At 50.0% G+C, this 27,310-nt stretch overlaps 2 protein-coding genes across 13 annotated transcripts in view; one reads left to right on the top strand and one right to left on the bottom strand.

The window, feature by feature from the left end:
- Positions 1-9,217, top strand: part of RIPOR3 (RIPOR family member 3) — a 65,311-nt gene extending 56,094 nt beyond the window's left edge. For 8 of the 11 annotated variants that reach the window (XM_036901987.2, XM_036901986.2, XM_057503081.1 and 5 more), the window contains 9 exons: positions 668-798; positions 1,820-1,940; positions 2,543-2,678; positions 3,304-3,465; positions 4,079-4,240; positions 4,740-4,942; positions 6,065-6,148; positions 7,463-7,553; positions 8,185-9,217. In XM_036901987.2, the coding sequence (XP_036757882.1) occupies positions 668-798; positions 1,820-1,940; positions 2,543-2,678; positions 3,304-3,465; positions 4,079-4,240; positions 4,740-4,942; positions 6,065-6,148; positions 7,463-7,553; positions 8,185-8,300 (1,206 nt within the window). In that variant the 3' untranslated portion in view covers positions 8,301-9,217. Of the gene's footprint in view, positions 1-667; positions 799-1,819; positions 1,941-2,542; positions 2,679-3,303; positions 3,466-4,078; positions 4,241-4,739; positions 4,943-6,048; positions 6,149-7,462; positions 7,554-8,015 lie in introns of all 11 variants that reach the window. The other 3 variants (XR_008998016.1, XR_008998017.1, XM_036901983.2) reach the window with 3 other exon arrangements.
- Positions 9,218-10,269: 1,052 nt separating this feature from the next.
- The window catches only part of PTPN1 (protein tyrosine phosphatase non-receptor type 1), a 65,280-nt gene continuing 48,239 nt past the window's right edge, over positions 10,270-27,310 (bottom strand). For both annotated transcript variants that reach the window (XM_036901989.2, XM_036901990.2), the window contains exons 4-10: positions 26,335-26,433; positions 20,648-20,785; positions 17,268-17,477; positions 16,699-16,860; positions 16,101-16,321; positions 13,585-13,756; positions 10,270-12,336 (exon numbers count right to left, since the gene is read on the bottom strand). In XM_036901989.2, the coding sequence (XP_036757884.1) occupies positions 12,313-12,336; positions 13,585-13,756; positions 16,101-16,321; positions 16,699-16,860; positions 17,268-17,477; positions 20,648-20,785; positions 26,335-26,433 (1,026 nt within the window). In that variant the 3' untranslated portion in view covers positions 10,270-12,312. The remainder of the gene's footprint in view (positions 12,337-13,584; positions 13,757-16,100; positions 16,322-16,698; positions 16,861-17,267; positions 17,478-20,647; positions 20,786-26,334; positions 26,434-27,310) is intronic.

Below are 27,310 nucleotides of genomic sequence, written 5' to 3'. Positions count from 1 at the left end.
TGAGAGCACTTTGCATGGGACGAAGTCCTGGGCGAGGGATGCGGTATAGGCCCTGGAGTCCTGCTGTGGGTGAGGACGTGGTGACAATCTCCATCTGGGTTTCTAGGTGCCGAAGAGGGGCCCTGCCACGGGGAGACAGGAGCAGTGGCCCCAGTGCCCTCTCCCCTGCCAGGCGGGGACTGCCTCTGGTCTCCGTTCCTCCCATGTTTCCCCAGGGCAAGAGACACCTGGAATACAGAGGCTCCCCTGGCAGCCTTTGAGCCTCCCAAGGAGGCATCTGGCCTCACCCACACTGCATTTTTAGTTTAATTTGGAATTAGTTTCAATATTTAAAAACTGGCAGCTTCCTGCAAAAATCTAAGTTTCCAGTTTTTCCTAGAAAATTGAATGACTGGCTTCACATTCCCGAGCGGCAGGAGTCAGCTGGAGCAGCAGCACGCTCTCTGGGGAAGGACCTGAGCTCTGCTTTCCACAGCCCTCGCCTGGCCCACTCACTCACTCCTCTCTCTTGCCGTGTCCCGTGGGGGTTTGTGACCCTGGTGAAGCTTTTCAGATTTGTCTCCTTCGTGCTTTCGCACCCTACCTGGCCTCATTCGGGAGGGACCTCAGCAAGTGGGCTGGGTGAGGGGGCCGGGCACCACCCTCAGGCCTGGCGCTCCATTCACAGCCCCAGGGAGCCCGCCCGGAGCATGCCTCTGCCGAGAGCCTGATGGAATGCATCCTGGAGAGCTTCGCCTTCCTCAATACTGACTTCGCCCCACAGGAGCTGCCCCTGTTTGGGGGTTCCCAGGACCCCAGGTGAGTGCACCCCTTCTGGGTGCTGACCCCAGCGACTGGCTTTAGCTCCATGCTTCCTGTTAGTCTCCTGGCCTCCATCTCCCACTGCCTTGGGTCTGGTCTGTACTTATTTTGATGCTCTGTTGTGTCCCCTGCACCCCTGTCCTCGCATGCCTACTGCCTGGCACCGAGCGGGTCCTTAGTGACCACTGAGTGAAAGACAATACTACGGTGTGGCCCTGAGCTTTCTGCTCCAAACAATTGGCTTTTTTTAATCTTAAGAGAGAACAATAGAGTCCACAGTAGAACTTCTGACCTCTACCAACGCGATGCGCAGCAGTGACCTATGCTCCTTACTCTCTCGGCCCAACCAGCCTCCCTCACCTCCCACACCAACTTTCTTCTCAGTTAAGCGGCCTCACCTGCATGCTCGTGCCCATCATGAGCACTTATGTACCCAAATCTCAGCAGCACAGAAGAGCACAAGCAGTCTAAATTTCTCCTCTTCACCCCATGGGGGGGCACGGCTCTTCAGCCCTTCCTTAGGCCTCTGGGTCTGCCTCTACCAAGAAGCCAACATGGTGCAAGGCACGTGTGCCAGCAGCGTTTCACTTACCCCTCACTGCCCTGAACTTGGAATTCTGGTGGCCACTTTACAGATGCGTAAACTGAGGCCAGGGAAGGCCGACTGGTCCAGAGTCACCAAGCTAGAGATTAGTTTGAACCGCAGGTTTCTGACTTCAAATTGCATGCCTTGGAAGGTGCCCCCACCTCCCCGGGCTCTAAGGCCCCCACCGCCTCGGGCTCTGGCCCCACCTCCCTGGGCTCTGGGCCCCCACCATCCCAGCACCTGTTCAGAGTTGTTGCTACCTTTTGCTGCTTTTCTTTTCCTCCTTTTTTTCCTCAGTTGAACTCCATCTTCTCGTGCCCTGGAGTTGGTCTCCCTGATCAGAGCTCTCCAGGGAGGGAGGGTTTCTTCTGTTCTTGGAGGAGCTGAGTGGCTCATCAGAATGGTCACCCCGTTCTTCTCAATCTAACACAGAAAGGAGAGGCCCCCGCCCCCACCGCCATCACTGGAAGCATCTAGGATGCTCACGGCTGGTGCCTCAGAGCTGGACGTGCTGCTCATGGTCCACCTCCAAGTCTGCAAGGCCCTGCTGCAGGTGGCTGAGAGACTGGTGGGAGGGTGGGGGCAGGGGGCACTTGCTGGGAGGCTGCGCTGGGAGCTGGGAGTCCTCTTTGCGAAGAGCTGGTCTTGAAGGTGGTGGGGAGCATGGTACAGGGGTGAGAGACCCACACCCCAAGAAGCAATGAGATGGAGTTTCCTCTGGAATAGTGAACGGTCATGTGGCTGTTGTGCAGCCCGAGCCCTGAACCAAAGGTGGCAGATGCCAGAACTCCAGTCCAAACTGGCTCAACAAAACGGAAATTTTTGGCTCAGAAAAATGAAAGGCCCAGAGGTAGGCTTCAGGCCCAGCTAGATCCAAGGTTTCAAGTGTCGTGGCAACTGAGTGTCTCTCAGCTTTGCTTCTCCGTGTTGGTTGGCCTCCTGCTCAGGCAGGCTGGCCCCTTCCTGCCCCTGGCAGCCCCAGCCTGCATCCTATCTCCTCACCAGCCTTGGTGAAGCAAGAATCCCCACATGACAATCAGGGAGCCGCCGTCAGGACCGAAAGCGTGGGCATGGGGCAGGCGGGAGTCACGTCATGATGGCCAACCTCAGAGGGCACGTTCTGTGCTAACCTGGAGCATCATGGCTGCTTCTCAGAAACTGGCCTCTCCTAATTTGTCACGGATGGTCCAGGAATGTCTTCTGGAAGAAGCTGTGCAGCAAAAACAGGTGCTGGAGACTCTTTCTGCGCTTGACTTTGAGAAGGTCAGCAAGGCAACCTCCATTGAGGAAGGTAAGTGACCACCTGCCACCCACGGGCTGCTCTTGAAGTGGCATGAAGTGATGGGCTTTGAAGCTCTTGCACCCCCTTCCCCACACCCAAGGGACCCGGAGGCCAGGGCTGGGAGTGGTGGCAGTGGCTGGGCTGGACGATACTGTCGGGGTGAAGGGAGGTCACACAGCCTTGGAGTTGGCAGCACGTGCTCTCCAGTCAGTTGAGTGACCCTAGATAAAGGATTCACCTCTCTGGGCCTCAGCTTCCCCTTCTGCAGAATGGGGGGGGGGCCACTGGGTAGGGGTCAGTGAAGGAGTCCTCAGGACCCATTCAAGGTACACAGCATGTGCTCAAACAAAGCCCAGTTCTGCCTCAGCCCCCGGCGGGCCTCCCTGCCCAGAGAGAGACTGGAGACAGTAGCTGCCCCAGGGTGCTTGTGAGGACTGTGGGTGGTGACCCGGGTAGGCACCTACAGAAGCTGCTTGTCCTCTGTGTCACACTGGAATGACAGAAAGGGACACTGCATTAAGCCATGTTGCCCCCCACCCACCGACCTCTCGGGTCTTAGTGGAGGAAACCTCTGGGCCTCCTTGCTGCTTGCTCTTTCCCACCACTGGTCAGGTTTCTGAGCCTGGCCTTTCAGTCATCCCGCAGGCTGCGCGGAGGAAGGGGTGCCTGAGGCTGTGGAGAGGGTGCACGGAGCCCGGCGCGGTCCTGGCCTGCCCCGCCACATCGCTCCTGGACCAGCTCAAGAAGACATTCCTGCACAGAGTCAGAGGGAAATACCCAGGACAGCTGGAAACCGGTAGCTCCCCCTCCCTCGCCGACAAGGAACGGGGTGTGGGGTCCCCTGGGGCCTTCCTGTGCTCACAGCGGGCCTGCTTGGGGCCCTACCTGAACCTCTGGCTTGTGTCTTGGTGGTGTCACATGGAGGTCGGTTCTCAGCTTGACTACAAATCATCTCCTTTCTGGGGAGAGGAAGGAGTTGGAAATGCTGAAACTGTAAAATTAGCGGGTTGGAGCATTTTTCTGGGGACAGATTCCACAGGTTCTGCCAGAACCTTAACGGGGTTAAGAAAGAACCTTTCTGGGAAGGTAGGCAGGGCTTTATCTGCCTGATAAAGATGTCTTGAAATGCTGGCCAGCCTCTTGCCCAGAACGCAGAGCATTTTTTTCTGCTAATAACTGGAGGGTGACAGGCATACCCCAGGCAGTGGCTCTGGAACTTAAGCAGCTCCAACCATCACCTGGGCCGCTCCTCAGCCTGCAGGTCCCCGGGCCCTGGCACAGGAGGCGCAGTGAGGGACACCCACCCACGTCCCACTAGAAGGCCTTTGAACTGACCTGGCCGTGGCCGGCTGGGAAGTTCTGAGGGGTCAAGGTCTGCTTCTCCTCATGCCCTCCCCCACGTCTGCTAGCATGCCGCAGGCTCCTGGAGCAGGTGCTCAGCTGCGGTGGGCTGCTCCCCAGAGCCGGGCTCCCAGAAGAACAGACCATCACCTGGTTCCAGTTTCACAGTTACCTGCAGAGGCAGAGCGTCTCTGACCTGGAGAAGCACTTTGCCCAACTCACCAAGGAAGGTAGGGGCTAGGAAGGGCGGCAGGTGGACTCATGCCAAACAGAAACAAAGGAATATCCATCGGTGGAGTTCTCTGTCCCAGGTCTTGGAAGCCAGACAGGTTTTCAGAACCACTCTTTCCCCTCCAGCTGTTCTTTCAAGAACCCAGATTTAACTGGGTTGTACATTCAACCCATGTGGTGAAATCAGCTCCAAAGAAAGGAGGCTTTACAAAGCACAGAGCAGAGGTCAGAGCTGTTGAGGGTGATGCTCAGCTGCCCGAGCCCTACAGTGTGGACTGGAGTTTGATTGATTCTCAGGGTCTATTTGATCCCTTGCTAGAAAGCCTCCCTAGAGATTCCCGAAGACCCCTTTGAAACCAGTCCAGGGCCCTGATGGTCGCATGGGCTTGCCCCTGGTTTTGCTTCTTCTCCCTGGCTAAGGGCAGTGGCCACACAGACCTGCAGCTATACGGCCCGACTGCAGAGGGACCCTGGGTCTACTTCTCCTGTCTCTTCTAGTCACTCTCATCGAGGAGCTACGGTGCGCGGGGCAGCTCAGGGCGGTCAGGAAGCTGCAGGGGAAGCGGCTGGGCCAGCTTCAGCCCCTGCCCCAGACGTTAACAGCCTGGGCACTGCTGCAGCTGGATGGGACCCCGCGGGTGTGCAGGGCAGCCAGCACTCGACTGGCCGGTGCAGCCAGGAACAAGAGCTTTCGGGAAAAGGTATGGCGTGAGGAGGGAGGGTGCACACCCTGGCTGCAGGTATATGAGTTCAAGGGAGGTGGGGGGAGGGAAACTTCCTTCCTCAGAAAAATACAAGGGACGGAGTGACTGGGGGCCGTATTTGCTGCGCAATGTTTTGCTTTAGGGATGCTCCAAACACGAACACAGCCTTCAAGCCACTGCCATCAGCAGCACCAGCCCTGGGGAGGGATCTGGGCTGGACTCAGGCTGCCAGGCCATCACCTAGGATCCCACACATGACAAGTCTACCACTTGTTCCTCCGTGTTTCTAAAGCAGCTTATCTATCTGGTCTCTGAAATGTCAGTTGCATGTAGAATGTTTCTTAGAATTCTGATGGTCATCCTCATTTGCTTTCAATTAATATGTGTGGCCGGCTGTCTCATTCATTGTATTTGGTCCATTTGAAAACTGAGAAACTAGACCTCTCTGCCTTTTAGGTTCTGGGCCAGTGATTATTCTAGATTTAAGGTACCAGCCCCTGAGACGGGAGGACGTTCTGGGGCCTTACCATACAGCCTCTTGGGCCCACCTGAGAACCAGGCACTTCCCAGTGTGCCTCCTAATTAACCCTTACAACAATCTTGTGAAGCAAATGCCAGTTTTCCAGCTTAAGTGACTTTGGCCATGGTCATGTGACTGATGGTGGCAGGGTCGGAGCTGGGACTGGGACAGGGTGATGCAGAAGAGATGCTTGCCCTCTGGCCTGGGCTGCAGCCTCCTGATTTCAGTCCGTGAGGACAGCCCCCTCTGTACATTCAATTCACCTGGGGTCCCTGGCTGCACAGCTGATTTCTCCGATCTAGCATTTTCCCCAGATGGCAGTCTCAAAATGAACTTTGGAAACATTACTACACAGAAAAAGCTTTCTTCCTGTGATTACCATTGGCCTAGAGGCCAGGATTTTTAGACATAAACTGAACAGTGTATTGTCTACATCTCAAGACTGAGCACACCTGGCTCAAAGATGAACAGATCATGGCCTGACTTTTGTTTAGAAAAAGGTTAAGTCTTGACTTACTGTCAGCATTTGGAGGATTAGCGGTGGGCACCATGGACTTTGCTTTCACTGGCCCCCCATTCACAGCACCCTGATTTCCCAGGCTTTGCTCTTCTACACCAATGCCCTGACCGAGGATGATGCAAAACTCCAGCAAGCTGCGTGCGTGGCGCTAAAACATCTCAGGGTGAGTTTAACCTGTCCTCGCTGGTGATGGTGGAGTTAGTTCATTTCAAAATAATTGTACTGGGACCAAAAAAAGAAAACCGCTAGCAAAAAAGCAACCAAAAAGCTGGTTTTAGACAGCTGTCAGCTCCACCAACAGAGACCCCTAGACAAGAGCGTTTGCTCTGACTCAGAGAATAAGCAGGGGCCCCCAGGGTCTCACTCTGGATTATGTGCTTTAATACCCTCAATTAAAATATCTTTAAAAGCACAATAAGCTCATCATAGGAAAAAAAAGTGTTAAGACACAGAAATGTATGTCACTTGTCATCCTGACACTTAGCAGAAACTACTGTTGACATCTTGCTATATTGCTATTCAAATGTGTAAGATTTAAAATTTTGAACATATTCAATATAGTTTAAAGACTTAACCAAGTAAGAACTTTCTGTGACACACTGGTAGCACTTCGGCATTCTTTATGAAGGATCCATCAGGTGTGTACCTTACACTATCCCTCAGGCTCAGCCTGTAGAAAATTTAGGTTTGTCATCCATTCTTTCTTATAATGTCATTATGAGCATCTTTGTGCATGCAGCTTTTAAAAAACAGAGTTCTGAATTATTTCCTTGAGCTAGAATTCCCCGCGTTACTCCAGGACCAGAGAGTATGAACGTTTTTGAGACTCTAGATCTAACATATCCGCCTATGCTTCCAAAATCTGAAGTGAGACGATGTGCATCCTACCTCAGCCTCTTACCTGCATTTGGAACTCTCATTTTAAAAAATCATCTAGTTTGCTAGATGAATAATAGTCCAATACAGATTAAACTTACTCACCCCATTCATCCCTGAATGAGTTGACAGGAAATCCCAGGAGGACCATTTAGTTACAATCAAATAACCAGTATGAGGGGAAGGGTGCTCTAGTAACCAGAGAGAGCTGACATGCGCTCTGGCCCTTGGCCCTGGAGGGGAGCAGCCCGGGACAGCTGTGCCCCGACCGGCCCCTGACTGTGGAGGGTGGGAGGGTGTGGCGGGAGAGCAGAGAGGAGGTAGGAAGGCCCAGAAGGAAGCAGGTCTCATTTCAAGGCAGGCCTTTCAGAAAAGTGTCCATAAAGCTCTGCTAATAGCCTGGCTTGCTAGCAGGTGTCAGGATGCATATGCTTTCCAATGGCACTGATGAGCCTAAGGCCATGCAGGGGCCTGGAAGCCTTCCAAAAGGGCTGAGACCCAAGACCACGCTAGGGCTGGTCCTGCAGGGCTTATACAAGTAGATTCCACCTGCTACTTAAAATGTCCCCTAATGGACCCTTTTCTCAACAACCTCAAACAGGGCATGGAAAGCGTTGATCAGATCGCCAGCCTGTGCCAGTCTGACCTGGAGGCCGTACGAGCTGCAGCCCGGGAGGCCACACTGTCATTCGGTACAGTACAAGATCTAGTATCACAGTGTGTGGGTGGCGGGGAAGGGTGCCAGGGCCCTCAGAAAGGTGTGCTGGAAGCCTTGGCTAGCTCTCAAACGAGACCAGCGCGCGGGCAGGCAGTTAGCGACCTGCTCACCTGCATTTGGCCAGGGCAGGTCTCCTTTGATGACTGAGGCGGCAGAAGTGCCTTATTCCCTTCTTAAACGTTAATTTATGATCCCTGGGAATAGAGTTCAGGTGCACGGCAGGATTAAAGTTCAGCAGACTCTGTCTCGAGTCAGGGTGAGGGTCCAGGTCCACTCGGGTCTGCTAGTCGGCGCTCCCAAATGCTCCCTCCCTCTGCCCTTCACAGTGGCACCCAAGACCCAGGTGTCAGTCAGGACTAAGGCCACCGTGGCCCCTCCAGAGTAGGCAGCACGGAGGCAGGGGACCATCCAGTGATGGATCACTTTAATGTTTCAGGTGAAAAAGGACACTTAGCTTTTGAGAAGATGAACAAACTTTGCTCAGAGCAAAGAGAAGGTGGCTTTTGCCAGGAGGCAGACGTTGAGATCACAATATTCTGAGAAGCCTCAGCCGCTGAGCTCAAACCTGGCATCTTTGCTTTTGTTGCTGCCCAACCTCTTCACAGGGCCGGGGCTTTGGTGGGGGCACAGTGCGTGCTCCCCCAGTCGCTTGAGCTGCCTGGAGCTCCCTGAATCTTCAAACGAGTTACAAAGTCCAGGCCACCACGGAGGCTGTGTGTAGGAGCCGAAAAAGGTGAAGTCAGCACTTCAGAGGCTGCACAACAGACAACTTCAATCAAATGATCAATTTTTTGGATTTGACAATCTGTCTGACCTTCCTCAGAAAGCAGAGCTGGGTCAATGCCAGGCTGCTGCACCACAAAGGGCTGGGCCAGGCAGGGTGAGGCCTGGCATTCGAGGCTCCAAGATGAATGTGCTGAGCTGGAGGTCTCCCTGTGAGTTGGCAAGCTTGGCACTTCTGGTCCCAAACTGGGATTGAAGTGGCAAGCAGGCCGAGTGACCCTGCTAATAAGGAAATAGGGCGATGGGTCGAATCATTTCAACAGCAGCAAGCTGTCACCTTGGCAAGCTGGGAAAGGCAAACGGCCAGGATTTCTATGATTCATTTGTGACCTACACTGCAGCCCAAATAACAGTGCGGAGCCTGGTGGCGGCCTGCTGACCGTGGGCTTTATTTTCACTGTGTTCAGTAGCACAAGGAAAAGAGAATGCCACTGGTCAAGAAGTTGGAAGTGTCATGGCAGTAAAGGCATGTACTTTTATCTCATTAATCAAAATGGAATCCAACTTTTGAAGTCAACTTAAAGCCTATTAAACAGTTTCAGAAGCCATAAGCTAGTTTGAAAAAAAGACTCACTGAAAAGCATGTTTAAAGAAAGAAAATTAGTTTCCTATTTAAGTCTATTAAAAAAATGCTAATGTGTCCTCAGCTGTTGTGTTAATAATGTAGAAAACCTAGGGGTCTGAATGAGGCTATCAACAATGGCCTTGAAAACTTTGTAATTTAAACATCCTCATTTAAACTTTCTGTATATATTTTGTGCTTTTTGGTTTAACTTAGTATTTATTTACCTCATTCCTATGTTCAATCTTCTGACATTTCAATTAAAAAATGGTTTTTATTGGTGTTTCACTTTACCTGAAAAAAGTAGAAAGCAGTGGTTGTTTCCCCAAACCTCCTGCAGGGGGAAAAGGCCCCTCTTGTCCCTTACTGCCCTCTCTCTAATGTGGGGCTCAGTGAGATAGCTTCTCCCATGGGAGCAGGCTGAGGAGGGCCACCCAGTGGTGTGCCTCTGGATTCTCCACGTTGTGTCTGAAGGCTCCCCAAGTGTCCACTGCTATACAGATATCAACTGTATGGCCCCTGTCTGGCCTCTGGCCCCATCTGATTTCTGCTCCAAAGTTACAAATTTAGTGGTTTTTTTCCCCCCACACTGGCATTCTACCTCTTCATGAAAGCTTAGATGCCATTTTTGTATCTGAAACCAAGACTGATGTGACAGTGGGTGTGACAACAACATCCTGATTGCCACGGTCTCTATAAACGTTCCATGGTCATATGAGCACAGCCCGTGCAGTTGCACAGATCCTGCCGGGAGGCCACAGCATCAACAGTTCACTCAGCAGCCAGCAGTGAAACAGTCATAAAACCTTGAAGGACATAAAGAAATTGTTTATACTAGTTTCACAACATTTTGCCAGTCTGATATTCCAAAACAAAAAAAGTGAAAAGAAAATCACTTTAGGGGTGACTTACACTTAATTTTGTACAAGAAAGGAAGACACATGAATGTTTTATCTCATTGTTACTTCTATATCAATCCCACATGCACTGTGGCTATAGAGGTCCTGTGACCTTGTCTTATGGTTTCTAAAGGATTTGTTGAGGCTCGAAAAGTTCTTTGAACAGCCTGTTAAGTTTGTTGCGTCACCCAAGGGCCCATCCACGCAAAAGCCAGGTTTTGCTGTCGTCACTGAGGGGATGGGTTGAAGCCTGAGTGTTAAATAAACCCACCAGTGAAGGAAGCTCCCCCTCACAACTCCAGGAGGCTGTTTGACTCTCAGATGTGGAAAACCGGAACCCCATTTGATTGACAACATCTGCTTCACATCAGCAGGGATGGAAAGAAACAGGAATTGCCCATTCTAGTTCAGGCCCATTAAACAAAAAATGGGAAGCACCCCAAATCCATGTTCTTTAGAAAAAAACTTTTATTGTTGCAACTAAAATGCAAACCCATCATTTTTTATATGGCAAGTTGGAAAACTGTACAGTTTGAGAGTTCTGTGAGGTCACAGAAGACCCTGAGACGCTCCCCCCCCCCCATCCCATCATGCTTTCACGTATACACACACCTGAAAAGGTATTATACCAAAACACCTCGCTTTTTTTGTTTGTTTTTATTTTTGTAAAAATGGTTTATTCCATGGCCATTGTAAAAAATAATGACCTGAAGAGTAAATATTGGCTTAAGGCATATAGCAGAGCAGCTCGCTGCTTCTTTTAACATACGTGTTAACAGGATGGAGAGCCATCTGCTTTCCAAGGACAGGAGGTTAAACCAGTATATCCACTTTGAAATGCTACTATATATACACACCCAAACTACTACATACATATACAGGACTTCAAAAACAACAAGCCCAACTCAACAATGCTTACAGCCTGGCACCTCAGCCTCACCCACACCTCACCAAGGCTCTGCGGGGCGATGCCTCAAATGTTCCCACCGCAGAATTTCTCTGCACGGGCTTCTAACACGTGAAAGGCAAAATGTGAAAATGCTGGCAAAAGAGCAGCTCGTCAAAGACAGCTGCCTTTTTTTCTTATTTAAAAAGCCACTTAATGTGGAGGTCTTAAGTTCCCCTCGCAGGAAGAGTGGTGAGCACCATCGGTTCCCAGGGTTCCAGGGCAGGGGCAGACATGCCTCCCTCAGCAAGGGCCCCTGGGCCCAGACAGCAGCAGGCTGGCTCTCTGGGCCGTCATCCAGGTTGTTTCAACAAGTGGGGTTTCCGACAGGTGCCTTGGTTCCAAATCACGGTCTGCTCAAGAAGAGTGTGAACTTGGGGTAGTGGGGGCTGATCCCAAGGCTGGGTGTGGGGGGCCCCTGCTTGCTTAAATGTCCAGAGCATGAGGTGTGACTATGGCTTCCCGTACCCTCGGAATGTCTGAGTTACAGTGAGACCCAGCGGGACCAGGAGAGGCCGGACCTCACCTGGAAGTCACCAGAGTGTCATGCCAGGAATTCGGCAATTATCTGTTACTGGAAAACATCACTCCACTGCTGAATGGCTATTATTTCAGTAACAGTCTCGGGAACCATGGACATGTAATGATCAGACCATGCAAAGGTGGGCTGGACTTGTTCACGGGGCACATTAGTAAGCAGAGATACCAGTATTTCAAGCATGTGGTATTTGATCAGGACACAAGAGGACCGTACATGCATTCTAATACAGAGGGAGAGGCGGGGACTGGGAACAGGGACCTGGGGGATAACGGGGGAGGGGAATAACTGGGGCAAAGTAATCTCACGTCACGTATCTTAAATATCCAAGTGTTCATTATATATTATCCCATTGTTCTATAAACATATGCCAACCTCTTCTCATGTCACCCACAAGGCCACGAACTAACCACCGCTTACAACCGTCCTCCTCCCAGCGCTGGCCTGGCGCAGCGGGCTCACCCCAACGTCTCGCGCTCCCAGCATTACCTGAGGGTTTATTACTGTACTTTTTGATAAAGCCCTTGGTGCAAGGCTGACATCAAAAAATTTAAATACATTATTGGTTTAAGAAAATGCTAGTGCACTATGGACATCTTTGGGGGGAAAGTAAAGAAATAAATATGGAGTGGAGAGGTTCACCACACAGTCTCTGGGGCCCACTGCAGGGCACAGGGGTACACTGGGTGTGCCGAGGAGCACTGGGCAGAACGGGGCAAACCTCGAGACTTGCACAGGCCACCTTTCCTCTGTGCCACAAGCATGGTACTCTCCTTTGCTGTCTTTAAAAATGGTTGTGAATTTGGTATTCAAAGGAAGTGGGGGGCAGAAGTAAAGAATCAAGGGTAAAACCAACAGCCTGGGAGGGTAGTTTTAGTGTAGAACAAACGTCTGTCCAGGTCACGGCTGGCTACGCTGTCCATCGGCCCTTACCTACCACGGCTCGCCTGCTAGTTGGGTGCGGAGGCGGGCAGTGGGGTGGAGGTGGAGTGGAGTTTGGTCAGATTATATGTTGCTGTTGAACAGGAACTGAAATGAAACCAAACATTTTCAGATGAGCCCGGCCCCACCCCTAGAGGTGCAGACTCCTACACGACCCTGGCGACCCGCCTCGGCCCCCAGCCACTCCAGCCTCCAGTGAAGGGGGTTCTGTTCTGTTTTGTTTTGTTTTACTAGCCCCTCCTTTCCTTCCCAAATATCACCCAAAGGAAAAAATTATTTGGATGTTGCTAAACCATCTGATGCACTCAAAGACGGTCACTTGGAAAGAGATAAAATACTTAAAATAATTAAAAAAGTCTTCTGAAGTAATTTCAATGATCAGAGATTTGAGGCTATAATCCTCTCTTCTCCCTTTAACAGCAACACACTTCTAATGTGTGCATTTCTACTGAGATGGCATTTATATTCTAAGTGAGGTGGAAACTGCTCTTTCTGGATGTCAACAGCAGGGTAAAAAGCAGGTGGCCACCCTGGGGTGACGTCTGACCCCGAGACAGGGGCCTGTTTATGTAGATGGGGGTGACGAGCAGGACACAGCAAGATGGCTGTAACAAGAGGGACTCATGGAGAAACGAACAATGGAGAACCAGCGGGGGCACCCTGAGCAAATGCAGAAGCCACGCTTTGTTTTCTAGAGACAGTCTTCTGCTATTTTCTCCTTTAAACGGGCAAGCTCACAGGTGCTATCCAACCTCAGTGTGCACACAGCAGAGGAAGTGACTGAGTGAGACAGTGTCCTAAACCCTTAAACCTTCTTCTCCAAAGGAGTTTACATTCGTAAAAGTGTGGGAGTCTTTCCCTGGGAAATCAAATACAAATTGTATATCTGGTTACACCACCTAAGGGTACAAGAGGGTTTCATAAGTGCCTAGTCTTTTTTTTTTAACTCAGAAATAACAAAAAGCTGCTTTTTATAAAGGTTAAAAACAACAATGTGTTGTAATTCCTTTTTTCCCCCCAAAAAACAGATGAACAAAAAAAAAAAAAAAGAGAGAGAGAGTGAGACATATTTGGCATTTTCTCTACTTACTCCTGAATAGGTTAAGGCCCTGAGATTAGACTTCTATTCTTGGAATGACAGGGCTCCTTAAAACCCCAGTGCATCAATCCTCAATTCTCTCGTTAGCCTTTTGCAGTTCCAGACTTTAAAAACCTTTGCCGTTTCCTCTGAGACTGGCTCAGATCCTTCCAGAGCCCTGAATGCTAATGCCGGGCAGTCTGCCAGTGCTTTCTGTACACGCGGTCTTGCCAGCACGTCTGTCAGTGAAAACATACCCTGTAGCAGAGGTACGCGCCGGCCGTGAGGACTGTGGCCATGCACATGTTGACCAGGAAGGGCTTCCAGGGACTCAGCACGTGGTCCTGCCCCTCCTCGGGTGGTGATGGCTCCCCCTGGGCAGGACCTGCCCCCACAGCCCGCCTTCTGACTTCAGTGTCTTGACTCATGCTGAGGAATGAGAGAGGCAGAGATGGGTTACTCGCTCTGGGGAAAATGATGGTGAGGATGCCATTACTACGGGAGGAATTCTAGGAAATAATTAACCACAGGTAAACAGCTTGGCGATGCTGACCACTGGCCTGCAGCCCACTCGCCACTGCCTCCCCTGCAGAGACCTGGGCACCACCAGAGCCAGGGCAGTGTTCCGAAGATCCGTGAATTCCTTGGTGATGGAGGGTGGGCAAGGATCTGAGGAGAAACATAGCCACTGGTACAAAGACAAGTGCTAACTTTCCTCTGGGGTCTGTTTGTACAAAGTTCCCCTTGAGACCAGGACATGCCAATACCCCGTCCGCAGGCCCTCTGGCAGACACTGATGCACAAGGGCCTTTGTCTGTGCTGACACGAGGACACCATGCATCCCCACGGATGCTCAGTGCTGGCCCTCTGCCCCGTCCCAGGCCCGAGCCCCCAGCACCTGTGCAATCCTTCCCACAGGACTGTTTCCCAGGCACCCTGCATGCAGTCCAGTGGCTGCCTTCTTGGTAGTGAGCCAGCAGGGATGACACACATTGTTCTTGCTCCAGGTCTGTGTAGGGAGAGGCCAGCAGAGGCTCATGGGCCTGTGAGGAACCAGGCCCTTCTCCTGCTTCCTCTCCACACCTTTCCCTTTCCACTCTTGCTGCCATCCTGGGACCCTGGTCACAGGGCATCCTGCCTCACATGTGCATTTTCACAGCCTATCTACCCTGACAGCATCTTGTGTGACTGACAGGACCGCCCTGCGGCAACATCTCTCCAGGAGACAGGAGGAGGCTACACAGAGCACCTGCTTTTGGTGCTCACCCTGCAAGGTCCTGGCTGTAGGCCTGAGGCCTGTGTGCACGTGGGCTCCCACTGGTGCCTGGAGACACTTCTGTTCTTGATGTAACTCCATTTTTCCTGGAACTCTCTGGCTTTTAGCTTCCCAGATCCACACTTCCCTACTTACCACCTTCACACACATGTGAAAGGCCCCACTTTCTCCACAGTCTCAATGAATAAAGAAACAGAACACATGACAAATTCAATACAAGTCACATGCCAGCTCCTGGGTCATCCTCAGCCTTGGGTAAATACACTGGCCTACCCTGAGAGTGTCAACAGAGGCCCTGGGAAGCTAGACAGTCTCACTGGGGGATAGTCACTGAGCTATTGCCCAGCACATCACATGGCACCTGCTCTGGAAGGAACTCCTGGACAAGTTGTCTCTCAAGCCCCAAAACTAGATCCAGTGATCCTGTGATAAGGACCAGTTACATGAAGGGCCCTGGGGACTCAGGTTCATGGTCCCTAGTAATCAGCATTTAGCAAGCTGCCAGGGTAAGACTCTGATGATCTATTCAGCTGGAGGACTCACTGGGGCACACACTGTGTATAACTATGGCTTTTGCACAGCTCCGTCTGGCTACATCGTACACGCAGGTCCTGTTCTACACAGCTGCAGAATATCCCAACACAGGGAGATAGCATGATTCATTTAATCCCTGGATACATAACTGGCTCACCTCTAGTTGTTCACCATTACAAATGATGCCACAATGAACACTGCTACCTGTCCATCTCTTTGCACACTTGTTTGAGAATCACTGTAGGCCACATTTCTGGATCTAGGTGTATACATCTAGAAGCACTGGGTCAAAGCGTGTGTTCATCAGAACCTGCCCTCAAAAAGCAGGTATCAAAGGTACTCCCTCCATAGTCTCAGGCTCAGGCTTCCACACAGTGCCACCTCCTGCAGGCACCCTTCCTTGACCACCCAGAGAAGGCTGAGTATCTCTTCTCTGAGGCTGACCTTCACAATGAACACTTCCTTCATGTCACTGTTCACAGGCTCCCAACCACAACGTACTGTCCCTTTCTCAACAAGATGGGCCAGATCACAGACCAGGGGCCATGCTCTAGTTACCTCACTATTTCAAATGCATCAATAGGTGCTCGATAATCCTTGTTAAATGGCATTAATCAAGACATAAAAAGGTGAAGTTTCCCAAAGGACAATTTTCGGGGCTGAAGGTATGTCAAACCTAGATATGTTTCAAGACTGACCCAAAGACTGGGGGTCATCACTGCGGGGAAAGGCCCGTTTCCAATGGGGACCACAAGGTGGCGCTAGAAACCCACTGAAGCCAGCCACTTCCCTGGGCCAACCTGCGGCTTCGCCCAGACACTCCTCCAGCCAGGAATCCCACTCCCCAAAGACACAGAGCGCTGCTTGCTGAGAGGACCGCTTCACAGGGTTTCAATACCAACATGCATTTCTGGAACAGAGGCTGTTCCCCTTACCCCCAAAATGCCAGGCCCCTCACATTACCTTTCAATTCCGCAGGAAACATTTAAGGGCGTACTGGTTTCTTCCTTGATGGGGCCATCTTTTTCTGCCTCGGTCTCATCTTTTACCCACTGGTGGTTTGGGAAGAATTCCTTGCATTTCCCATTGTGTGGCTCCAGGATTCGTTTGGGTGGCCGGGGGGGAGGAGGGATGTGCTCAGGTGGGGGCTCCAGGTCCTCGCGGGAGAGCTCCTTCCACTGCTCCTGGAAAAGGCAGCAAGAGCAAGTCCCACGAGTGACCCCGCCTGGCTGAGTTGTCAGGAAACCCCCTTCCCTTTAGGGGAGCAGAGGTGACGGCTTGCTGAGGGGCTCTCCCTGGCTTCCTGGGTCTACAGACATACCTTGGAAGGTGAAATCTTTTGAAAATAGCATCTATTCTATCAATGCTCTCTCTGTAAGCACTTCAAAAGCAGAAAGTGGCACACACTCAACATTCCCACAACTTTCTAGCTATGTAAATAGGGAAAATAGCGACTGCCTCTGATACGTGATAGTGTGTCAACTTTTTACAACTGATAGACTACTTCAGAGGCAGAAATTTAAAATCAGCACGCCCGGATGAAAGCAAAGGTGCCACTGACCTGCGCTGAAGAGTCCCCCAGGATGAATCTGGCGCCCTCAATCACAGCCAGGTAGGAGAACCGGAGCTGGTCCGCCGTCTGGATCAGCCCCATCCGGAATTTCCGCATTTCTAGCAGGACTTTCTTGATATCAACAGAAGAAGGGTCTTTCCTTTTGTCCATCTGAAACCCAGAGGGGAGTCACCATCAGTAGCTCCAACTCCCCAGTGTAATGTGACTTCAAATGTTTTGGAGGCGTGCTCCAATTCTACTCAGGAAAAACCAGGGGAAGGCAGGATTCTAGAACATATGAGGAGATGCAGCAACATTGGGACTGTTGGAGCACAGGGAAACCACTGAGAGAGAAAGGGATTCTTTGGGTCTTCCTGGATTCCACCTTCAATGAAAAGCATCCCTCTGAACATAGCTATTTAGGGTAGAGCTTTGCTTCCACGGGAGGAAAATTGTTAAAAAGTGATGATCAAAGCTAGTTAACTGCAGAGGAAAAGAGATGCTATGGTCCAGACAGAACAGAGGTTATAATGTGTTCCCTTCCCTTCCCTTCCCAGAGTCTTCAGGGGCCTGCTCACCAGCAAAAGGCACGTGTCGGCCAGACAGAAGGTGCCCGATCTGCCAATGCCAGCGCTGCAGTGCACCACGATAGGGCCGTGCTCCAGGCTCAGTGACCCTGACTCACGGACTTTAAAAAGAAAGTTCAGGAATGAGGCTGGTGACTCGGGGACTCCAAAGTCAGGCCACGTGGTATAGTGGAAATGTAAGATCTCTCGAGTTTCTTGAGACTGAAAGAGAAAAATACTCATGACAATTCTAAAAGAATCACCTGTACAGAAATCACTAGTTTCAAGTAAGCGTGAAGTGCCTTTCCACCCATCCAAGAGCAGCTTTAGATCCCAGATTTCCCCCTAGGGCCCAAGCACCCCAGCAAGAAATACCAAAGGCTGAGGTGCCCGGCCCTGTGTTTGACTGCAGACCCCACGGGTTGCTCCTGCTTCCCTTCTTCAGGATGGAACGGCCTCACTACCTCTTTGCGCAGCCCTGTCACCTCTGCTGTCTTCATGGTTACAACTGGTTTCTCCCAGCCCCACAATGGAAGAGTGAAAACGTAACTGCATGTGTGTGGTGCCAGCTCTGGGTGACTCAGAGCTCTCCTAGACTATATGGAAGTCTCAGAGGACTGTCATTTTAGGGAATAAAGTAACCAACGTGGCCTCCAAAGACTAGTGGCTGAATCCCTGGCTGAACAGACACACCACAAGGAGGAGGACGTTGACAAGACCAGCAACAACTGGCCACAGGGACTGAGCATTCGTTGTGTTCAGTTAGAGCACTGGGCACATTAACTTACTGAGCTCTCACCTCAACCCTTCCAGGCATGTACGCCCTTATTCCCATTTTCCAGATTGGGAGACTGAGGCTCAGAGGCTAACCCTGTAGTAAGTGGGGAAGCAGGAGCTTAAATAGAAGTTTGTCTGTGTCTAGAGCCCATGCACAGAGCCCGTTGAAACTTTTGAAAAGAGGACCACGGCCCTATCCCCAAATGTTTCTCCCCTGACAGGCTGCTCCCAGTGGGACAGACAAGAGAATGGCCTCTGGTGCTGTTTCCAGCTCTGCACCTTCCTCTGAGCCTGTGAGTCCACTCTCAGGTGGACATCTGGTCTCCAGGAACAATCATCAAAACACGGTTCTCACTGGGAGAATGCTCAAGATTTTACTAAGTTCAGAGCACAGAGTAAACAGCAACCAGTTTCACTTATGGGTAAGTAAGGCCTGTAAGCCTTGCTAAAGGGGGCACAGGAAAAAAGCCTGCAGACAGTGACACACCAGCCTTGAGAGCCTCCCTGGGCCAGACACTGCTCACCAATAATGTATTCCTTCATCTGGCAAACGTCTACAATGTGCCTACCATGTGCCAGCCCCCATGCCAGATGCGAGGAGGTAGAGACCTACCCTTGCCTTCCCAGAGCTCACAGCTTAGTTATAACCACCTTCCCTGGCCCTAGTGTGATGAAACGTTGTCAAATAATCTACAGTAAATGCCAACAAGCTAACAGAAAGCATACACATATGTGACGCTGCACCAGCTCTGACCCGCCCTGGCACCTCTCTGCAGAGCTGAAGAAATCTGCATACAACATTAGGATATTTCTAGAATCACATCATGCAATTCTATTCTTTCCTCCCCAGAAACTGATCTCCTTATATACTTTTATGTCTTAAAAGAGAAATGTCTCTTCCATTTTTTTAAGGAAAGAAAAGCACTTAAAAATATATTTAAAAAACGGAACAAGGAGAAAATATGCCAAAAGCAAGTTCTTTCTTTTAATCCTTAAAAAGGTGTGGGTTCTCTCCTGTTTACACCCTCCTTTGCACCTGCCCACCTCTTTCTCGAGGAATTCACTCGAGACCTATGCTTAAACAGACACAAGAAAAGACTTTAAAAATCAAGTCTGTTAGCACAAACAGATCTTCCTAACGTCAACACCTCCAAGCTGCCGCATTTGCTCTGCCACGTGAGCAACAGAAACCTTTTCTACTCTGTCTGAATCGTTTCCTCAACAAGGGGGAGAAATTTTCTTAACAGTTTACCAGAAATCACTCTTAATGTCAGGCCTGCAAAGGCTAAAAAGCATGGAAAAAAAGTCTATTACATAATTCTCCAGGCACATTCCAACACGCTGCCAGCATTATTCCTGAAAATCCTCCATCAAACCCTCCATAAATCACACCCCAGAGCCTGTGTGTCCGGCTAGAGGGCGCATGGCTCCGGTGGTACCATGCAGAGAGAAGGGAGCACTCAGACACACTGCTTCTGCATTCCTCCGGCCACGCGATTTCAACCTCCCCATCTACTCTGCGCTACCTGTGCCAAGTTCTAGCTCTTACTTCGACAATTAACAGGAGAAGTCACGATGACTACAAAGCAGTGGGTGCACACTGACCCGTGACTAACTCAGGAGTAGATCCTCACTCTTCAACACATCCCGTTCAGGTTACCACTGCTCCTGCCCTCACTTCAGACTGTCGGTCAGTACTGCTCCCAGGTAAGCCTGTGTGACGTCAACCCCACGGTGCCTGCCAGCCCTTCCAGCACGTGTGCTGAGTCTAGGCTGCTCTAACACTTCACATATACTACAGTCCAGAGCCCTTACAAAGCCCTATCTGACAGAAGAGGAGACATGGTGCCCGGTGCCCAAAGGCTGACAGTTTGACACGGTGGGGCCAGGAGTTAAGTCCAGCAAGTCCAGTTCCAGAAGGTAGTGGCTGACCACCACGTGGGAAGGTGTCCCCAGGAGCTGCTTCAGCAACTTCCCCCCAGTCCTAGTACTGGCAGGGGTTCCTCAGTGATGGTTCAGGATGAATTACTCAGAATCCCCATGGCAGGGCCTTCTGTGGTGCCTCTTCTTAGCACCTTGGCACGCTTCAAGACCATCATTTAATGACAGCCAGCAGCTGGTATTAGTCTTCCCACAACAACAAACCCAAGATCTCACCTAAGAAAACTTACACTTGATTATGACCTTGGAGTCAGCCCCGGAAGGCGGCTGTCTGGTCAGACTAAAGAGGCTGTGGACAGTGAAAGGAGGTAGCATGCTCTGCTGGTGCTCAACGTGCAGGCCACTTGGCTACTTTCAGTCCCTCTGCAGATCAAAGGCAGAAACAGCTAACTTTCAGGTAAGAAACTTCCTTTTCCTAAGGACTGGTGTTACCCAGTGTTAAAGTCAAGAGAGGGCTCTGTGGAGAAGCAGGTACCTAATACTGTCCCCCTGCCCCCCAGGAACATCTGGTCACCTGGTAAGCAAGTAAACTCTGCTTACCACAGTGCTAAAACCACATCTTGCTCAGAATTTACAAAACCCTGAAAAACCAGCAATAGGTAACGTCACCCAGTGAAAAGACATCTTAACCAGGAACTGTATGCAGTAGGTACTTAAGTGTCTGCCATACTCACTGTAAGGTTTTCCAATTCTAGCTGCCGTACTGTATAATATGACTTAATGTCTTCAGAGATCAATGTTAATTTCAAATTTGTGTCTTCAAAGATCATTTCTTTTTCTTCTTTTTGTGGCCAGTACTGTGCACATTTTAACTAGGGGAGGAAATAACATTGAATTATTGTGAACAATTAGCTGTTTTTCTGTAAGGAAGGCTCTAGGAGTATCTTCCATGAGCTTTATGATAACCAGAAGGCCTGCGGTTTTCTGACCTTGGAAGTCACAGGCAGCGAACCCGCCTGCCTCTCAGGGCCACGGTGGGGGGCCTGTGAAGATACAGACCCAGTCGTGTTGGGCAGACAGGGCCTGGACTTCCAAGCCCAGCCTGTCCTGGTTATGCTCACAGTGAGGTGTCTCGGGGCCTGGGCCTTTCCCTACCACCTAAGAGGTGAGACCAGTGCGCACAGGGTCGGTCTCTCACAAACTACTTGATGCAGCCATTTCAAAGATCACCAAGAATCTGAGGGTGCTGGTGGTGTAGCACTCTTACCCTGGGGGAAATAACCAAGACTAGGTAAGACTGTGAAACGCAGTGAGAAAAGGATGAAGGGTGGTAACAGAATGCCAGCTAATATTTAGGGAAGGCTGGGAGAGCTCTTCCGAGGTTCGGTTGGGGTCACTGACCACCCCAGCCCACCCTTTCATTCTGGTTTGGTTTAGAAAAATCCTTTTGATGTTCTAGTCTAATAATTTCAGGAACTACTAGATGGTCTTGATTCAAATGTAGCTCATCAACTTTTTTTTTAAAGCAAACAGACTCCCAAAGACTTGGTTTCATTTAGAGCTTAAGTCTCAGCAGCATACTTTGCTTGAGCTAAGTTTTTGTGCCAGGCATTTCTGCTTGCTGACGACTGTTCTGGACAAAAACAGCAGGTAGGTCTGTAAGCCAGAAGGACTGACAATGTGCCCGGGGACCTCAAAGATGCTGTCATTTACATCAAGTCAAATATAACTGTTAGTCCAATTTGGGAAATGGTAAAAATTTAAGACACTCGTAATTCAGCCTGCCATGACCACTCCCACCTCCTCTGACACAAAGGCTGTGTCTGACACACCAGGGTAGGTAGAGGGAGTCCCCTCAGAGCAGCCTGTGTGTCAGGGAAGCTGTTCACGCTGAACACCGGCCAAGGGGCCTGGGGGAGCTGCTGAGGGGCACACTGCAGATGGGCGCAGGAATTCAGCAGAGGTAAACGCTCAGCCCAGTGGAGGTAATGGAAGAGGGATCAGACAACGCTCTATGGAAGAGGTGGGCTCTGACCGCGGCGTGTTCCGAGAATGACTAGGATGTCCTAGGTTGTGCGTGCAAAGCCCGTCTCAGAAGAGCGGCGGGAGATGGGCCAAGGGAGGACGGGTGCAAGGCAGCTCTGGCCAGCAGCCCCAGTAACCTGCGGTACCACCTGGGGCAATGGGAGCCAGGAGGCTCTTGAGGAGGGTGAGGACAGAATCACAACTGCCCGTCAGTCCTGCTCTAATGAAGGTGCACATGATGCAAAAAAATAAAACATAAAGAAACAAATCAAGAAACACCAAATTGTGATGCCAGCACAGCATCAAAACCTCACAGTCCCCAAACAGAAGACCAATAAGGCTTTCTGAAGGGCCTGGACACGGGCCTGTTTTTAAGTCTTGGTCAGTTTTATCATGTCACTTCCCTACATCAAAGATGAGTTGAGTTGCCAAAGATGATCCCTGGAATAAAGCCAACTGTCAGCAGTGAAGCAATTCTGCCACTCAGGATATGGAAGCGTTAATGGCGTGGCAAAATCTCATGCGCTGCCAAAGTGGGAAGCAAGACTTCAGGAGATGTTTAGAGGATGCATTTATTCCCATACTTCAAATAACGAGACCTGTAATGCCTTAAGACCCTTAAGAAACTGCTCTGGTAGGTTCAAAACCACGCAAGCTGGAGTGGGCACCAACACAGCAAGCAGAGAGAATGAAGCAAAGTAGCAGAAATGCAGAATGCCCAGTTACTCCCGAAGAGGAGGCCAGTGTTTTCCTGTCTCATGGGCAGGGAAGGCAAGTCTTCCAAATCTTACCTCCACACAGCAAGCACTCACTTTTGAAACTATAAAGCCTAATAAATCCCTGTAATCTGGGTAAAGATCAAGACTTTTCAACTCTACAACTGAGGAATTCTGGCTCACACTAAGTGTCAATCAACCAATATTCATTTTTAAGAACTATAAGAAACATGCCAATCATCCTCTGCTCTGTCATTTCTTGGAGAAATTTTTGTTTTAATCACGCAAAATAAAACAACAAAACATAAGCACAAGTCCACTCCTTCCTGTTATCCTATTAAGCTGAGACAGACCAACCTGAAAGGAAACTTATTTTATTAGAAAACAGTCCCTCACCAGGATTCAAACTGAAGCAAATCTCGGGTGGGCACCACACATGGCAGTGCCAATTTGCTGGCTCCTGTCATAGCTGCGTTACCATCATGAACGCGGATGTGAGCGAGTCCATGGGGTCTTCTAAAACAAGCGGCTGGGCAACCTTCAGAAAAATCTGTGAAAGTCAATCTGGGGTGACCCTGTGATGAATGACCCGGCTTTCCCAAAGAATGATGAACACAGAGGCCTAAGTAGAGTACGTGAGACACAGATGAAGCCTAAGTATCTACAGGACAAAACTCCAGGCTCGCTCTGGAAATGAGCAGCAGGGATTTCAGGGGAGAGGTGGAACACCGCCTTGCTTATTTCCTGTCCGACCAACCACGAACTCTTACACACACACACACTCCTCACGGGCATGCCTAACCTCAATTTCTAAATTGAACCAACAAGACCTTTGGACATTTGGATGATCCCAGGCTAACACACACAATCATGTTCTGCCCAACTGTTTCCAGGAAGCACAGGGATCCCAAAAGAGTAACAGGTAGGTCTGCCAAAAATCAGAGTGGTGCATCCTACACTGTTCCGTGGAGGGAAACAAGAAAAAAGTATGCATTACACGGAAATGCTTTGCAGGCTAGTTTCTACCATGGGATATAGGGATGGTTTATAATTTGATTAGCTGAGCAAATAAGATCCTGTCATTTCTTATACTTTTCCCCAGTCAACCTGTATAGGGGTGATAATATTAATGCCAAACTGAAAATGTGAATCCTAAGGCAACTTTAAGAATCACAGACCATACACTGCTTTCCATGCCAATTTTCATGCCCAAATGCCCTGAATGGCAAGAGCCACAAAGGGAAATAGGGAGTACTGTCACATTATCCCAGTCGACTACCGTAAAACTGACTAGCCAAATTTTGTTTTGTTTTGTTTTATGGCCAACATAGCAATCCAAGGGGAAAGGCTGTCACAGTACATCTGCAGTCCAGTGATGGTCAGCCCTGGACAGGAAACAACCCAGAGCAGGGCCAGTGACGAGCATGCAGCTACAGTGTCAGGACACCGCTCTGTGCCGGGCTGTGACAACAGGAGCTAAAGCAAACCATGTGCAAACAGCAAAAGGTTGCATCTGAACTTTTAGGAACAAAGAAATAAAAAGTAAATGCTACCACAGCTGATGACTTTTGAGTAAGTCAGTCTTGATTTAAAATTCCTAGTATAATCAAGGACAGTGGTTCTCATTTGGGGATAACTGTGCCTCCCATGAGACACTGGACAATATCTGGAGTCACACCAGGGGCAGGGGAGCTACAGGCATCTAGAGGATGGAGACCAGAGATGTTGCCAAACATCGATGCACAGGACAGTCCCCATGGCAGTGAATGATCTGGCCCAAATGTCAGCAGTGTTGAGGGTAAAGACCCTGAACGTTAATCTGTGCTAACACCTGCACAGGCTGCCACGCTTCACTTTCCCCTGTGGAGACTGTGCTGTGGGAAATTACCGTCTTGTTTCTATTAGTCAAAATTGCTGACAAGAGTGGAGATGGGTGGGGGTTTGCTTCACATTTGTTAACTTCACATTTTACTAATCAAGCCACTGAAGCAGAAAAAATTAAAAACCACTTTCACTGAATAAATGTTTCAAAGACAAGAAGCACTATTTCATCAACTGAACACTCAGGTCAGTTCTTTATTATTGAGCAAAAAAAATGTCCTTTAAGAAAAAGGGGGCACTGGCAAAAATTATGATTTTAAACATGTGCTAAAAGGACTATTTGCTGTGAATAACTAAGATCATTTCTTTTTGGGTGGGGAGAAGAGGCTTTGTGGTGAATGCTTCACGTTTTCACTGAAGTCTCCTTTGATGCCTTCCTTCTTTTTACTTGTCTGTTTACCCTCCATGGCCATGACTGTGCTTCTTTGGAAGGACGGCTTCTCTGGAGCCTTCATGTTCTCTGGCAAGCCTCGCCTGCATCCAGGCAGCCAGGACAGCGGTGAGAGCAGGGCCCCAGCACCTGGCAACACCTGGGCACATGCAGTTCTCTGCTCCTGTGCCACATACTGCTATTGGTCTCCATAACCAGCTCATTTCTCCCAGGGCCCCACCTCTGGGGCTGAAGAGCCCCGGATGTGCTGGCCATGTCAGGAGAACAGGGAAGGAGCCAGTATAGCCGGGATGTGGTGTTGATTCGCTGTTGAATACCATGCTGTGCCCTGCACACCTACACAGTCTTACATAGGAGACAGGCCATAACAGTAATCCCACAGGGGAAGATGAGTGGGAAGGGAGAGCACAGTGTGGCTGCCCTGAGGGAAGCAGTCTGAGATACCCGGAAAAGGGCAGAGGGTGCGCACTATGATTTGGATCAATAGCCAGAGAACTGGCAACAAATCCCGCCCCGCCCCACCCCCGCCAAAAATATCTTGTTCTGGCTGGAGTTTGGAGATGGAGGTGGGAGAGCGGGGTCCAGGTTACCTCGGGACCAACCATACTTGGTCTTGTAGCTAAATACGTGTATTGTGGGAGGCAGTGTGGAGCCCCAGAAGGATTTCCAGCTGGGAAGAAGTGTGGTCAGATTTGGCTTGGAAAGATCATTCTGGATGCTGGGTGCAGAACAGACTGAGGAGAGCAAGCTGAGAGGCAAGCGTGCTGACAGAGGGGCAGATGCATGAAGGGTAGTGGCCTTAACAAACATACACCTCTAGTCCACAGGCGACCCCAGGGGATGTCTAAGAGCTGCAAACTTGGAAGAAAGGATGACACAATCCTGAAGTAAACACACAAGCAGACAACGTCCACATTAAAGAGGCGGGGCCAGGCGCCAAGCGTCTGGGGATTGTACGGAGATGAATTCAGAGCCCAGCTGCTCCCACAGCTCAGCGAATGGGAGGCACACTCTTATCAGCCAGAAAAGCAGATGTGATGGAGATACAATAGAAACTTGCTTTTCAAAATAAAATATGCTTACATAGCTCCATAATGCAACTGCCGTGGCCATGGAACCAGAGGGGGAGAGTAAAGCGAACATACCCAGCAAACTCGGAGAGAAAGTGTGACTGTTCAGGGGCAAGAGATCACAGGCAATTTGACTTTTTAATTCACTTACTTCTCTGACTTGTTTAGAATAAACATGTATTTATATATTGTTTCTTTAAATTTTCCTAATAAAAAAGACACTATGTAAAAGAAGTATTAAAAGCAATTCAGAGAAATAAACTCAGACAAAAATGTTAACTTTATGGACTGGCATACACCCGGGCAGTGATATAAACAGTAGATAATCTATGACTTACCGATCCTTTCTCCATCACTCTGTTGAGCATGACAACGCCTCTGCTTTTCTGCTCCCATACCATCTCCCAAAAGTGACCACAGGTATTAGGCAAAGGGCCCTGCAAACACAAAATCCACAAAGCATATGCCATTTCACCCGTAAACACACTCCAGTGCTCGCTTGCTGCTGGTGGTTAGTGGATGACAGTGCTCTTAGGCAGAGTAGTGGCAGGGGTTGGGAGGGTGGGCCTGGGACAGGGACCCACCCGCCTTTCTCTCCTGGTGGTCAGTAACTGCTATTCTATTTTTTAACACAGTGAAAAGTCACTTCTGTGTCTGAGGGCTGGTTCAGGGCTGACCAACAGAAGATAGAAAATGCTGACTCTGCTATCTGGTTTGGGCTGACCATCCGAGGGGCTCCACTGAGGAACATGGAACGCAACTCCTGGGTGCAGGCGAGAGAGGCAGTGTGGGGAAGTGATCAACAGCGACGTTTCTGAAGGCTGGAGTCCCAGCTCTCATTACTCATCATCTGTGTGACCTTAGACAAGTCACTGAACCTCCCCATGCCTAAGTTTCTTCACTTGTCTCACAGGGATGTAAGAATTAACTGTGTTCACGTATACAGGCCTTATGCAGTGCCCAGGACCCAGTAAAACACCTGAGATAATGGTAGCTGATGTTGTTATTAATAATGGCAAACTGACCATAGACAGTGTTCATCCTTGGACCAAGAAACATACGAGATATGGACAAAAAGGTGGGTCAGTCAAGGGTTCCGGTGTCACCAGGGCATGGAGGGGTGCCTGTCTCCCTCCAGCCCACTGGCAACAGGCACAGATATCTACTGGATACAAGAGTGAGAAAGGCTCCAGTCTGTCTCAGTTTTTGGTACTGCCTGGAAGGGACCTCCTCTATCACTTCCACGACAGAGCACGTCACCTCCTCTGGGCAGCACTTCTTCTAGAAGGCTTTCAATTTTCACCCAAATTCTCT

The sequence above is a fragment of the Manis pentadactyla genome, chromosome 5 (assembly GCF_030020395.1).
Source record: "Manis pentadactyla isolate mManPen7 chromosome 5, mManPen7.hap1, whole genome shotgun sequence".
Lineage (NCBI taxonomy): Eukaryota > Metazoa > Chordata > Mammalia > Pholidota > Manidae > Manis > Manis pentadactyla.
The sequence above is the reverse complement of the archived record's forward strand: the minus strand, read 5'-3'. Positions and strand labels throughout refer to the sequence as shown.